Source organism: Oncorhynchus tshawytscha, linkage group LG01 (assembly GCF_018296145.1).
Source record: "Oncorhynchus tshawytscha isolate Ot180627B linkage group LG01, Otsh_v2.0, whole genome shotgun sequence".
In the NCBI taxonomy this organism is placed as follows: Eukaryota; Metazoa; Chordata; class Actinopteri; order Salmoniformes; family Salmonidae; genus Oncorhynchus; species Oncorhynchus tshawytscha.
Genome location: NC_056429.1, coordinates 82,473,198 through 82,488,250, shown reverse-complemented (window position 1 = coordinate 82,488,250; position 15,053 = coordinate 82,473,198). Strand labels below are relative to the sequence as shown.

General features: G+C 43.4%; 1 protein-coding gene across 1 annotated transcript in view; it reads left to right on the top strand.

Moving 5' to 3' along the window:
• LOC112261115 (disks large homolog 5-like) overlaps window positions 1–9,062 on the top strand; it is a 135,064-nt gene extending 126,002 nt beyond the window's left edge. Inside the window, exons 32-38 of the mRNA XM_042328398.1 lie at window positions 457–627; window positions 2,343–2,536; window positions 3,650–3,793; window positions 4,057–4,184; window positions 4,434–4,543; window positions 6,976–7,085; window positions 7,513–9,062. Of these exons, the coding sequence (XP_042184332.1) occupies window positions 457–627; window positions 2,343–2,536; window positions 3,650–3,793; window positions 4,057–4,184; window positions 4,434–4,543; window positions 6,976–7,085; window positions 7,513–7,616 (961 nt within the window). The 3' untranslated portion in view covers window positions 7,617–9,062. The remainder of the gene's footprint in view (window positions 1–456; window positions 628–2,342; window positions 2,537–3,649; window positions 3,794–4,056; window positions 4,185–4,433; window positions 4,544–6,975; window positions 7,086–7,512) is intronic.
• Window positions 9,063–15,053: the final 5,991 nt, after the last annotated feature.

The window sequence follows — 15,053 nt, the reverse complement described above, 5'->3', positions numbered from 1 at the left end:
TTCCCTTCGTGTATAGAGTCACATCGGTCCTGTAGTCAACATTTTACTGCTGTAATCCCCTTCACATATGGAGTCACATCAGTCCTGTAGTCAACATCTTACTACTGTAATCCCCTTCGTGTATAGAGTCACATCGGTCCTGTAGTCAACATTTTACTGCTGTAATCCCCTTCACATATGGAGTCACATCGGTCCTGTAGTCAACATCTTACTACTGTAATCCCCTTCACATATGGAGTCACATCGGTCCTGTAGTCAACATCTTACTACTGTAATCCCCTTCACATATGGAGTCACATCGGTCCTGTAGTCAACATCCATCAGTTGTAAGTAAACTGTACCTGGTTTTTACATGTCTATATTCTTTAACTGTACAATATCACTGCATCCCCATGAATATGATCTTTACATTTTCTAAATGAACGTCAACCCATCTGTGTTCCCTTCTCCTTTCAGAGCACTTTATGAGCGAGTAGCAGAGATGGAGCTGGAGCTGAGTTTCAAGAAGGATGACATCCTGTACATTGAAGACACGCTACCAAAGGGCAACTTTGGCTTCTGGATGGCGTGGCAGTTAGATGAGAGCGCACGCAAGCTGGCACGAGGGCAGGTCCCCAGCAAATACATGTAAGTCATACTGTACCTGCTGTAAATAAACTTTAGGTAACAGTTATGTTGAGTCTGTTGAAATGTTGATACACAGAGATATTTAATGATTGCATTTGGTATTTGATGTGTGTGTTTCTGCAGGGTCTCAATATGACTCCCTGTTAAAATAAAGGTTAAAAAACACATGATACGCCTTATTAAGATACTTTATTAATGCTTATGCATGCTTATAACACGTTTAAAAAGCATTATAAACTGGGTGGTTCAAGCCCTGAATTCTGATTGGCTGACAGCCATGGTATATCAAACCGTATACCACTGGTACGTCAAAACATGTATTTTTAATGCTCTAATTACATTGGTAACCAGTTTATAATAGCAATAAGGCACCTCAGGTATTGCCAATATACCACGGTTAAGGGCTGTGTCCAGGCACTCCGCGTTCCATCATGCGTAAGAACAACAGCCCTTAGCTATGGTATATTGGCCATATACCACACCTTCATGGGCATTATTGCTTCATTCTGGTGTCTGGTTAGACTGTAAACTCTCCTTCCAGACCCACATCAAACATCTCCAATCCAAAGTTAAATCTAGAATTGGCTTCCTATTTCGCAACAAAGCATCCTTCACTCATGCTGCCAAACATACCCATGTAAAACTGACCATCCTACCAATCCTCGACTTCGGCGATGTCATTTACAAAATAGCCTCCAATACCCTACTCAACAAATTGGATGCAGTCTATCACAGTGCCATCCGTTTTGTCACCAAAGCCCCATATACTATCCACCATTGCGACCTGTACGCTCTCGTTGGCTGGCCCTCGCTTCATACTCGTCGCCAAACCCACTGGCTCCATGTCATCTACAAGACCCTGCTAGGTAAAGTCCCCCCTTATCTCAGCTCGCTGGTCACCATAGCATCTTCCACCTGTAGCACACGCTCCAGCAGGTATATCTCTCTAGTCACCCCCAAAACCAATTCTTTCTTTGGCCGCCTCTCCTTCCAGTTCTCTGCTGCCAATGACTGGAACGAACTACAAAAATCTCTGAAACTGGAAACACTTATCTCCTCACTAGCTTTAAGCACCAACTGTCAGAGCAGCTCACAGATTACTGCACCTGTACATAGCCAACCTATAATTTAGCCCAAACAACTAGCTCTTTCCCTACTGTATTTATTTTATTTATTTATTTTGCTCCTTTGCACCCCATTATTTTTATTTCTACTTTGCACATTCTTCCACTGCAAATCTATCATTCCAGTGTTTTACTTGCTATATTGTATTTACTTTGCCACCATGGCCTTTTGTTGCCTTTACCTCCCTTATCTCACCTCATTTGCTCACATCGTATATAGACTTGTTTCTACTGTATTATTGACTGTATGTTTGTTTTACTCCATGTGTAACTCTGTGTAGTTGTATGTGTCGAACTGCTTTGCTTTATCTTGGCCAGGTCGCAATTGTAAATGAGAACTTGTTCTCAACTTGCCTACCTGGTTAAATAAAGATAAATAAAAAATAAATAAAGTCCAGAGTCAGTCGCCCCTACAGTGCTTGAATGCTGGAGGGGAGTGAAAGCTCAGGAGTGAGGGGTGAGTGTGGTGGGGGTACCTGTATCAGACAGGGGGAGACAGGCCAGGGCAACTTGCCTACCTGGTTATATAAAGGTGAAATAAAAACATCAAATTCAAACCCGTTGTACTGTGTATTCCCCTGTGTTTTTCAGAATGGACCAGGAGTTCTACAGGAGACACAGCATGCCTGATATGAAGGATGAGAGCGGTACCGCCAGTAAGACCCTCTCGGCTGCCGCTCGCAGGTCCTTCTTCCGCAGGAAACAGAAACACAAGCGCTCTGGGTCTAAAGACGGGAAGGACCTAGTGGACGCCATCAGCACTGACTCACTGCCCATCATGGAGGGTGAGGAAGGACCATTCACACCTTGCTGTACTGTAAATGATAACCGTGGAACATGTAGATTCTTGATTCATCTCATGTAATGGTCATGTGTGACTCAGTTGGTGACAGGGCTCTACAGTCCGACCATTTCACCCGCATATGCGCCTAAATATTTTGCCGTGAGACCTGGAGTTTTAATTTGGTAGCACCCGTGCACGAGGTTAAAGATCACCCAGAGGATAATTGTTGCAATGATTACTTCACTGTAGCCCCTGAGCACCATGGAGAACACACTGAGTGCAGATTCATGACTGTCATGCTTGGACCATTACAACAAAGAAAACGGCTTGATACCTTTCCTTTGTGTGCTCCGACATTTTGTTCAACTTAGGCGCACACTCGCTGCTTTTAAAAAATAACTGAAAGGTCAGCGTAGAGCCCTGGGTACACCAAGGTTGCCGGGTCCATTCCAACTGTCACGTTCTGACCTTTATTTCCTTTGTTTTGTCTTTATTTAGTATGGTCAGGGCGTGAGTTGGGGTGGGCAGTCTGTTTGTGTTTCTATGTTTTTTCCATTTCTGTGTTTGGCCTGATATGGTTCTCAATCAGAGGCAGCTGTTTATCGTTGTCCCTGATTGAGAACCATATTTAGGTAGCCTGGGTTTCACTGTTGGTTTGTGGGTGTTTGTTTCCACGTGAGTGTTTGTCGCCACACGGAACTGTTTCGGTTTGGTTATTTCTCGTATTCGTTTATTGTTTTTGTATTTCATAGTGTTCAGTGCTTTTCTTATTAAAATCGTCAGGAACACTTACCACGCTGCATCACTGCCGTTACACCAACACGGTTCACATTCCCATAATGTATGCACTTGCTTTGTACTGTAAGTTGCTTTGGATAAAAGTGCCTCAAGTGGCATATGCTATTATTCATGTAGGTGCAAAGCTAGTTTTCCACTGCAGTGTTCATGATCTCTGTTTTGACATAGTGCTATAATGTCTAACTACCAGAGTGTCCAGGAGGTGGAGTGATCCATTCCCAGACCTGTGCTGGTTCTGGGGTTAGGGTATCATGTACATACACACTGTAGTTTTTCATAATTCTGCTGACGGTTCTGTGTGTTATCTATCTACCAGATGGTGTGAGCCTGGCCTACCAGAGGATCCAGAAGGTAGAGTGTTCCAGCCCCAGACCAGTGCTGGTTCTGGGGCCCCTAGTGGAGGCTAACAAGGACATGCTGGTGAAGGAGGCCCCTGGGAGGTTCTGTCGGTGTCTACCTGGTGGGCTGTTATGTTGTGATAATGCTATGTCATGTTATGATAATGCTATTTCATGTTAGAACATCGCTATGTCATGTTATTATAATACTATGTCATGTTCTAACAGTGATGTGTCATGCTATGTCATGCTATAACAGTGCTATGTCATGTTATGACAGGATTGTAAACTACTCAAATAAGTAAATTGATTGTCAATTATCATGTGTTATTTTATACAGACTCATGAAATACTAAAATGTGATTATTTTTGTCTGTCCATTCAGAGGTGATGAAGGCATCTCAGCAGGCGATAGAACGAGGGGTGAAGGACTGCGTCTTCATTGACTTCAAACGAAGGAGCGGCCATTTTGATGTCACAACTGTTGCTTCCATCAAGGAAATCACAGAGAAGGTACATATTTAGGAGAGAAACCAGTTCAGCATATTTTGTACATAGACATGACTAGTACATGGCAGCTGCCATTCCATATCGTGACAGTGTGTACGTTATGTACAGTGTGACAGAACCTAACAAAATGGCTGTTAGATTTTGTCAGTTGATCTAATGATATGTCATTTTGGAAACATTCTTTGCTGTGCTTTCATTCATTTCTCATGCAAACCCAACTGGTTAGATTTTGTTGTTGTTTCTATTTTGAAGGATTGTCACTGTTTACTTGACATTGCTCCCCACGCCATCGAACGGCTTCACAGCGTTCACATCTACCCAATTGTCATTTTCATTCGCTACAAAAATGCAAAGCAGATAAAGTGAGTACTAGCCCCCATTCTACTATAAATACTTATTTTTGTGTGCTGTATTTTGAGACAATGATCTAACACCACTGCTATCAGAGTCATCTGGCCAAGCTATCACAGCTGCTTTCCCTCATGGAGTTCCTCTATTGAAATGGAAAAGCTCATGGATCTCCTTTAGTCTTCTTTAAACAACTTTTTTTTTATTATACCAATAACAATGCTATCAATCAAGCAACTGTATTTATAAAGCCCTTTTTACATCAGAACTTGTTCCAAAGTGTTTATACTGTCACGACTTCCGCCAAAGTCGGTCCCTCTCCTTGTTCGGGCGGCGTTCGACATCACCGGCCTTCTAGCCATCGCCGATCCACTTTTCATTTTCCATTTGTTTTGTCTTACACACCTGGTTTCAATTCCCCAAATACATGTTCATTATTTAACCCTCTGTTTTCCCCATGGTTTTTGTGCGTGTTTGTCTTATGTATTTCGGTCCTATTGTGTGGGCTTGGTATTACTACATGTATTTGGTCATTTTGAGTAAAGTTACTTTTATTACTCATCTCTGCTGTCCTGCGCCTGACTCCTCTGCACCAGCTACACCCAAACCTTTTACATATACGGTAACTCTGTCTCCACCACAAACAGCATGCAGCACATTACCTCATCTACTGCCACTTTCCAATATCCCTGCTGTTTTCACGGTTGACTAACAGTAGTGTATTAAGTTTCATTGTCTTTCAGTCTAGGTGCACTTTCATTACTATAAGATTACAGAAATGATCTCCGATTCATTCCTATCATAGACACGTTCCAAAACAAATTAATCAAAGTGATCAAAATTAAATTAATCAGAAACGGCCCTAGCCGACACTCCTCTTGGGATAATTGTGATTCATTAGAGAAGATCTCTGGTTGGTATTTTCATTTGTAATTGGAGGGGAAGATTAAGTCTGCTGAACACACAGACATGCACACTCTCACACACAGACACGCCAGGGCTCAACGCTGACTTTTTTTACAAGGAGCACGTGCGCCTAAGTTAAAAAGGGTCAGCGCGCACAAAGACATTTAGGAGCACAATGAAAAATATTTGAGGTAATAAAGCTAGAATCCTTAATTTTTTTTAGGCACAATGGTGCTCCTAATTTAAAATTCCAGGTTGCACAGCAAACTATTTAGGTGCATATGCAAATAAAATGGTCGCGCTGTAGAGCCCTGCAGGCACTCACACATTCTCGTACACATTCACAGAGACTCATGCAGTGCGGCAGTGGACATGGAGAGGATCTGATTGAACTAAGCCTTCTCTGTCATCAACTGAGTGCCAGCTGTCCCTGGGATGGGAGGAGAGGAGAGGCTGAGCCCTATAGCTCTGTGGTGGGCTTTGGGGGCGTTTAGCTGAGCTATCCCTGTGACTGAGAGGCTGAGCCCTATAGCTCTGTGGTGGGCTTTGGGGGCGTTTAGCTGAGCTATCCCTGTGACTGAGAGGCTGAGCCCTATAGCTCTGTGGTGGGCTGCGGGGGCGTCTAGATGAGCTATCCCTGTGACTGAGAGGCTGAGCTCTATAGCTCTGTGGTGGGCTGCGGGGGTCTAGATGAGCTATCCCTGTGACTGAGAGGCTGAGCTCTATAACTCTGTGGTGGGCTGCGGGGGAGTCTAGCTGAGCTATCCCTGTGACTGAGAGGCTGAGCCCTATAGCTCTGTGGTGGGCTGCGGGGGCGTCTAGCTGAGCTATACCTGTGACAGAGGTTGAAAGCTGGGCCTGTCTCTTCCAGTTTTGAGCTTTGTACTGGGGGCTGCTCGTCTCTGTCTCTGAGAGAGAGAGCGAGAGAGGCTGGGCCCTACAGTACACTCTCAGCTATTTGGCTAAGCCCTTGCTGCTCTTCACTCACTCCACACTACCAGCAACCAGCAGAGACCAATCATCTCATATAAACACGTGAATAGTATGTCTATGGCAGATGCCTTTGAGAGAGAGAGAGAGAGAGAGAGAGAGAGAGAGAGAGAGAGAGAACCAAACCATGAACCACTCTCTGACTTTCTATCCTTTGTATGGCGTCATATAGTCAATATGTAGACTATAGGCCCGGCAGGGAAAGGAAAACAGCAGGTCAGGAGCAGACGGGTCACAGACAAGAGAGGCTCATTAACCCAGTTGCCACCCAGTGTGCCTGTTTTAAGTTTGACTGTACTTACCGCTCAGTTCGTACAGCACTATTACTCATCAACACTGCAATTGTAGTGAAGAGCAGAGACAGTCTTTGTTTTTTGTTGTTGCTGTCATGTTGATTGGCTTCTATGCATATACATATAATTGGGGGTAATTTTGTTGCCATGCCACCACAGTCTCTGTGTGATATCAACTGTGTGCCATGTGTCACCTCTTTTTTTAATGATCTGAAATATTTGATATTTAATATGATTTTGTTATTTCCTTCATTCAGAGAACAGAAGGATCCTCTATACTTACGGGATAAAGTCTCTCAGAAACATTCCAAGGAGCAGTTTGAGATGGCACAGAAAACTGAACAGGAGTACAGCAAGCTCTTTACAGGTTAGTATTGTGTTAATATCATATAATAACATTCAGTTTGTTGCTATGTGAGAAGGCCTGTCATATGTACCTACAGTCTGGAGTCAGACCAGGCCTCGTATTCATAAATTGTATCAGAGTAGGAGTGCTGAACTAAGATCAGCCTGTTAGATCGTAATGAGTGAAGTTACATAGACAGAACCGGCCCAGATCATCTACTCTGAGACAGTAATGGCCCAGATCATCTACTCTGAGACAGTAATGGCCCAGATCATCTACTCTGAGACAGTAATGGCCCAGATCATCTACTCTGAGACAGAACTGGACCAGATCATCTACTCTGAGACAGTAATGGCCCAGATCATCTACTCTGAGACAGAACCGGACCAGATCATCTACTCTGAGACAGTAATGACCCAGATTTGAAAACAGTTTTTTTGTGTTGCAGGTATCGTCCAAGGGGGAAGCCTGTCCTACATTTGCACTCAGATCATGACTATAGTGGACCAAGAACAAAGTAAAGTCATATGGATTCCTGATGGAGCTTTCTAGAAGGTTTCTAGGTGCTTCTATCTATGTAACACTTCAACCCTTAACAAGGAAGGTTGGGTATAATACACTTATCCACGGCTAAATGTTAAAAACTAGTCAACAATATCACATCACTGTTGTTATAATAGTCAACTATGAGGCTTGTGTCCCAAATAGCACCCTATTCCCTATGTAGTGCACTACTTCCCCAAGTAGTGCACTATATATAGGCAATAGGGTGCTATTTGGGATGCAGACTCTGATATACTCTCAACATAATAACACTCATCTGAAAGATGAAGATTCATATAGCACTGATTTGTCTCACACCCCACAAATAGAAGTAATAATCCCACTATAATGATGATGTCATAGTGATGCTGTATACTTCAGACAGGCCTAGAGATTCGTTTACACTAGTATTTAATATTGTAATGCTTTTTTACTTGAATGTTTGTCCCTTAACTCCACTATGGCACTCCTTGACTCTTCCTGTTCCTATGGTTCTCAATCATATGTCAGAATAGAAGTTGATGCATGGAATAGAAGAGAACAACATTTTAGACTTGTCTCAGACCTGTTTGTGCTGTAGTTGTTATCATGACGTCACAACGGATCTGGGATCAGTCTAGAAGACCATGTAATAACCATGATGAACTATAGTTATGGCAACAGGCTCAACATGGGTGCAGCAAGTTTTTCTTAACAGAATGGAATGGACCACTGTGTTCTCATCTTTATGTATGTTTTCTTTGTCATTTCAATTCTCTAATCCCAATCTAATAATGTTGGTTATGAACCTTCCTTTATAGCCTACAAATGTAGCAGTTAGTGAACAGAAATGATTGTGTATGTTGTATTTTTTTCCCTCTGTTGTTTGTCATATAATTTACATATTTAAAGACAAAAATGTATGACAAATTTGCATGATTCTTTTTTTTCCCAAGTTGATGTAAATGACAGACGTTTGTTTTACAACCCACTTACTGTTCTCAATGCAAAATATATATATACGTTTCCTTCTGTATGTTGTGCCAAACTAAACAGATTTGTTCTGCACCATTTATCCTTCAACCTAGTAATGCTTGAACACTAAGAAATGCAATAATACTTTACCGTAGGTACGATAGTTTCACCATGAGAAAATGTATGTGTTGTAGAGTTGTTCCAATGTTCCTAACATTTCATACATTTCCTAATGGGCATCTCTATTACCCGAAATGTAGAATTTAAAAAAGGGATATTTTATTTCTGTTCTTTGAATGCACCAAATTAAAAGAGGATGAATTCATAAATTTCAACATTATGATAAACTGGTAAATTACTTTTCCTTTTTTCTCTATAATATTTCATCTTCTCATGTTGGTTGAAACACAAAAGTAGACTATAGATATAACTTCACTTCTCAATGAAATTATATTATTTGTATCATATGTTAAGAAAAATAAATACATGTGGGGAACGCTGTCCAAGTCCAATTGATTTGTTTTAATTGTAATTTACATTTACATTGTACCATTACACACAAACAAAAACGTTCACCACAAGGCCAACTACCTCCTGGGACGAGGGACTGCGCTGAAACTCAGCACCTGCATATGTGAACTGGCACATTTGGAGCGTGTCAGGTATACACCATACACAGACATGCATATTTTTATCACAATTTTCTTCAATGACTGATAAAGATTTGTCTAGTTGTTTTTCTGGATGGTGGAGTTTGTGTTTGTACTCGCCTCTGGATTTGTGTTTGTGCAGGACTGGTTATAACATGGTGTGCTGAGGACCAAGAGTGACGAGCACTCTGATGGAAGTGTAATTGCAGGAGTAACCTTCCAAGACAACTCACTCCTTGTCTGACCTACACTCTGTCCCCTTTGGTACTAGTGTATTTGGACTGGTCTATAGAAGAAGCCAATCTATCCATATTATTCCAAGATGAGTGTGTAAATATGCCCGTTATCATGTCTGTATGATCCATTTCCTTTTGTCTCTGTTATATTCATATTTTTCACATTTGTTTTACACACAACACAGCCAGAAGTGGACTGGCCACCCCTCGGAGCCTGGTTCCTCTCTAACCCGGTACAGCCAGAAGAGGCCTGGCCACCCCTCGGAGCCTGGTTCCTCTCTAACCCGGTACAGCCAGAAGAGGCCTGGCCACCCCTCGGAGCCTGGTTCCTCTCTAACCCGGTACAGCCAGAAGTGGACTGGCCACCCCTCGGAGCCTGGTTCCTCTCTAACCCGGTACAGCCAGAAGAGGCCTGGCCACCCCTCGGAGCCTGGTTCCTCTCTAACCCGGTACAGCCAGAAGAGGCCTGGCCACCCCTCGGAGCCTGGTTCCTCTAGGTTTCTTCCTACGTTCCTGTCTTCTAGAGAGTTTTTCCTAGAAACTGTGCTTCTGCCTCTGTATTGCTTTCTCTTTGGGCTTTTAGACTGGGTTTCTGTAAAGCACTTTGTGACAAATACTGATGTAAAAACGGCTTTATAAAGTACATTTTGTTGATTGATTAAATGAATAGTCTCTGTACTAACAGACATACTGTACTCAAACACGTTATATAAATGGAAGTTCCCTAATTTGAAGACCAGGTGAGAGAGTCTCAGGAATATGTAGCGGTAGCATAGTCAGAAATTATATTCACTCTCACTGGTGGGCAAAAATAACTAACTGAAAGTCACACCCCCAATAAGCCACAAATATGACCGCATTGAGGCATATGTCAGTGTTTCTATGGATATCACTGCCTACTTATATTTGTTGATTTAGCAAATGAGACAGCACATAATCCAGTCCCTTTATCACAGTCAACACACCTATATTTTAGCTTTAATTAGCTTTAAAAAACTAAACTTTCTCAGCCACATGGCAAAATGTGTATAATAGCATGAGATTACCGATGTGAGAGAGTAAAGAGTAAAGTCAAATCAAACATTATTTGTCACATGCGCCAAATGCAACAAGTGTAGACTTAACCGTGAAACGATTACTTACAAGCCCTTAACCAACAGTGCAGTTCAAGAAGAAGAAAATATTTACCAAGTACACTCAAATAAAAAGTAACACAATAACGAGGCCATATTCAGGGGGGCACCGGTACTGAGTCAGTGTGCAGGGGTACAGGCTAGTTGAGGTCATCTGAACATGTAGGTGGGGGCAAAGTGACTGTGCATAGGTAGCAAACAAACAGTGAGTAGCAGCAGTATACAAAAGGGAGGGGGGTCAATGTAAATTGTCTGGTGGAAATGTTATGAATTCTTCAGCGGTCTAATGGCTTGGGGGTAGAAGCTGTTGAGGAGCCTTTTGGTCCTAGACTTGGCGCTTCGGTACCGCTTGCCATGCAGTAGCAGAGAAAACAGTCTATAACTTGGGTGACTGGAGTCTCTGACAACTTTATGGGCTTTCCTCTGATACCGCATATTATATAGGTCCTGGATGGTAGGAAGCGTGGCCCCAGTGAGGTACTGGCACATTCGCACTACCCTCTGTAGCACCTTACGGTCAGATGCCATACCAGGCGGTGATGCAACCGGTCAGGATGCTCTCGATGGTGCAGCTGTAGAACCTTTTGAGGATCTGGGGACCCATGCCAAATCTTTTCAGTCTCCTGAGGGGGAAAAGGTTTTGTCGTTCCCTCTTCACGACTGTCTTGGTATGTTTGGACCATAGTTCGTTGTTTCAAGGAACTTGAAACTCTCGACACGCTCTACTACAGCCTCGTCGATGTTAATGGGGGCCTGTTCGGCCCGCCTTTTCCTGTAGTCCACATTCAGCTCCTTTGTCTGGCTCACATTGAGGGAGAGGTTGTTGTCCTGGCACCACACTGCCAGGTCTCTGACCTCCCTAAAGGCCGTCTCATCGTTGTCCGTGATCAGGCCTACCACTGTTGTGTCGTCAGCAAACTTAATGATGGTGTTGGAGTCGTGTTTGGACACGCAGTTGTCGGTGAACAAGGAATACAGGAGGGGACTAAGTATACACCCAAGTGTTAAGGTTCAGCGCGGCAGACGTGTTGTTGCCTACTTTACCACCTGGGAGCGGCCCATCAGGAAGTCCAGGATCCAGTTGTAGAGAGAGGTGTTTAGTCCCAGAGTCGTAGCTTAGTGATGAGCTATGAGGGCACTATGGTGTTGAATGCTCAGCTGTAGTCAATGAACAGCATGGCGCTGAAGAACATGGCTGATGTTTTACATTCTCCCAACCAGTTGTTACTTATTTTTATTTTTTTGCGTTGTGTAACTGATTTTTTAAAACTTATTGTGTACATAATGTTGCTGCTACCGTCTCTTATGGCCGAAAATAACTTCTGGACATCAGAAAAACGATTACTCACCGTGGACTGGAAGAAACATTTTCCTTAAACGAGTGCAACAAGAAGGATATCCTGCTTTCACTGGAACAGGCCCAGATCCTCGCCTTTTGCGTGAAGAAAGGACGCCGGAAAAGGGTCTGCAGATTTGTCATCCTTCTGAGAATCGAGTAAACTCCCAACGCCTTCCATTCTTCTTGCAAACGTGCAATCATTGAAAAATAAAATTGATGACCTACGATTATCCTATCAAAAGGACATTAAAAACGGTAACATCTTATGTTTTATGAGACGTGGCTGAACGAAGATACATACAATACAGAGCTAGCGGGATTTTCCATGCACCAGCACTACAGAGACGCTACCTCTCGTAAGACGAGGCGTGGGGGTGTGTCTTTTTGTCAATAACAGCTGCTGTGCAATGTCTAACATTAAAGAAGTCTCGAGGTATTGCTCGCCTGAGGTAGAGTACCTTATGATAAGTTACCAAGAGAATTCTCATCTGTATTATTCGTAGCCATCTATTTACCACCACAAAACTAAGCTGGCACTAAGACCGCTATTAACCAACTCTATAAGGCCGTAAGCAAAGAAGAAAATGCTCACCCAGAAGCGGCGCTCCTAGTGGCTGGGAATTTAATCGGTTTTACCACATTTTTACCAGCATGTCACATGTGCAACCAGGGAAATAAATCCTAGACATGTACTCAAAGCATGCACGGACCAACTGTCAAGTGTCTTCGCTGATATTTTCAACTTCTTCCCGACCGAGTCTGTAATACCTAAATGTTTCAAGCAGCCCACCATAGTCCCTGTGCCCAAGGAAGCGAAAGTAATCTGCCTAAATGATTACCACCCCGTGGCACTCACGTCGGTAGCCATGAAGGGCTTTGAAAAGCTGGAAAGGCTGGTCATGGCTCACATCAACAGCATTCACCTGGCCACCCTAGACCCACTCCAATTCACATATGCCAGCAGCATACTACCCTGCATCCCACTGCTGGCTTGCTTCTGAAGCTAAGCAAGGTTGGTCCTGGTCAGTCCCTGGATGGGAGATCAGATGCTGCTGGAAGTGGTGTTGAAGGGCCTGTAGGAGGCACTCTTTCCTCTGGTCTAAAAAAAAAAATCTCAATAGCCCAGGGCAGTGATTGGGGATGCTGCCCTGTGCAGGGTGCTGTCTTTCGGATGGGAAGTTAAGCGGGTGTCCTGACTCTCTGAGGTCATTAAAAGATCCCATGGCACTTATCATAAGAGTAGGGGTGTTAACCCTGGTGTCCTGGCTAAATTCCCAATCTGGCCCTCATACCATCATGGTCACCTAATAATCCCCAGTTTACAATTGGCTTGTTCATCCCCCTCCTCTCCCCTGTAACTATTCCCCAGGTTGTTGCTGTAAATGAGAATGTGTTCTCAGTCAACTTACCTGGTTAAATAACAGTAAAATGAATAAATCAAATAAATTACTGCCAAAACAGATCCACAGATGATGCAATCTTAATTGCACTCCACACTACCCTTTCGCACCTGGACAAAAGGAATATCTAGCAGTAGCATAGCCAGAAATGATATTCACTGTCATTGGTGGCCAATAATAACTGACTGAAGTGAGAGTGAATGTCATTCCAGAGCACTGAAAGCTATTCATTCTGTCTGATGTTGTTTGCATGTTTAGGTAAAAATACATATGATGTCCCCTTTGGAACACTGACAAGTAGAGAGCATTCCATGTTTTATTTGTATGATTTTGTTGCTCAATCTGATTGGGTGCGTCTTGGGCTGGGTGATAGCACAGTGATGAACAATGAATTGATCGTTTTTGAAAACATTCCAAATACACTTGAGCTATGCAATTCAATTGTTGGTCATAGTTGAAAAGTCATTACTAATTGATTGTTTCAATACTGATCCTGATATGGTAGCCAATTCCTCTGAATAGACATTCCATTATCAGTCCATGATGTACCAACTTTACAATGAAGATAACAAAGAGACAATGGATATGTAGGTCAAACAGGATGTTGTGTGTGTTAGCTAGTTTTTTCAGAATGCCGTCCCAATGTCTGGATTGAATTGATTTGAAGTAAAAACCTACAAGTGCCAAGCTGGACGTGAATCAGACTATCCCGCAGGTGAAAAAGCTGGATGTGGAGGTCCTGGGCTGGCGTGGTTACACAAGGTCTGCAGTTGTGATGCCGCAGACCTCATGGAATGAGATTTGAAATTGCTATGAGATTCGAAATTGAGCTCAGGTGCATCCTGTTTCCATTGATCATCCTTGAGAAGTTTCTACCACTTGATTGGAGCCCACCTGTGGTAAAAGCCTACTTTTTGAAGTGATTTGTTTGATTATCAGATTAAAATATCATCACACAACACCCATGATATGTGAAACTGATCAGCTCAGTCTCTCCCTCGCTACAGAGCTTAGAGCTGGTAGTTTACTGTAAGGCCCAGTCTCTCCCTCGCTACAGGGCTCAGAGCTGGTAGTTTACTGTAAGGCCCAGTCTCTCCTTCGCTACAGGGCTTAGAGATGGTAGTTTACTGTAAGGACCAGTCTCTCCTTCGCTACAGAGCTTAGCCTTCGCTACAGAGCTTAGAGCTGGTAGTTTACTGTAAGGCCCAGTCTCTCCCTCGCTACAGGGCTTAGAGCTGGTAGTTTACTGTAAGGCCCAGTCTCTCCTTCGCTACAGAGCTTAGAGCTGGTAGTTTACTGTAAGGCCCAGTCTCTCCTTCGCTACAGGGCTTAGAGCTGGTAGTTTACTGTAAGGCTCAGTCTCTCCTTCACTACAGCGCTTAGAGCTGGTAGTTTACTGTAAGGCTCAGTCTCTCCCTCGCTACAGGGCTTAGAGCTGGTACTTTACTGTAAGGCCCAGTCTCTCCCTCGCTACAGAGCTTAGAGCTGGTAGTGTACTGTAAGGCCCAGCCTCTCCTTCGCTACAGGGCTTAGAGCTGGTAGTTTACTGTAAGGCCCAGTCTCTCCCTCGCTACAGAGCTTAGAGCTGGTAGTGTACTGTAAGGCCCAGTCTCTCCCTCGCTACAGAGCTTAGAGCTGGTAGTGTACTGTAAGGCCCAGCCTCTCCTTCGCTACAGGGCTTAGAGCTGGTAGTTTACTGTAAGGCTCAGTCTCTCCATCGCTACAGGGTTTAGA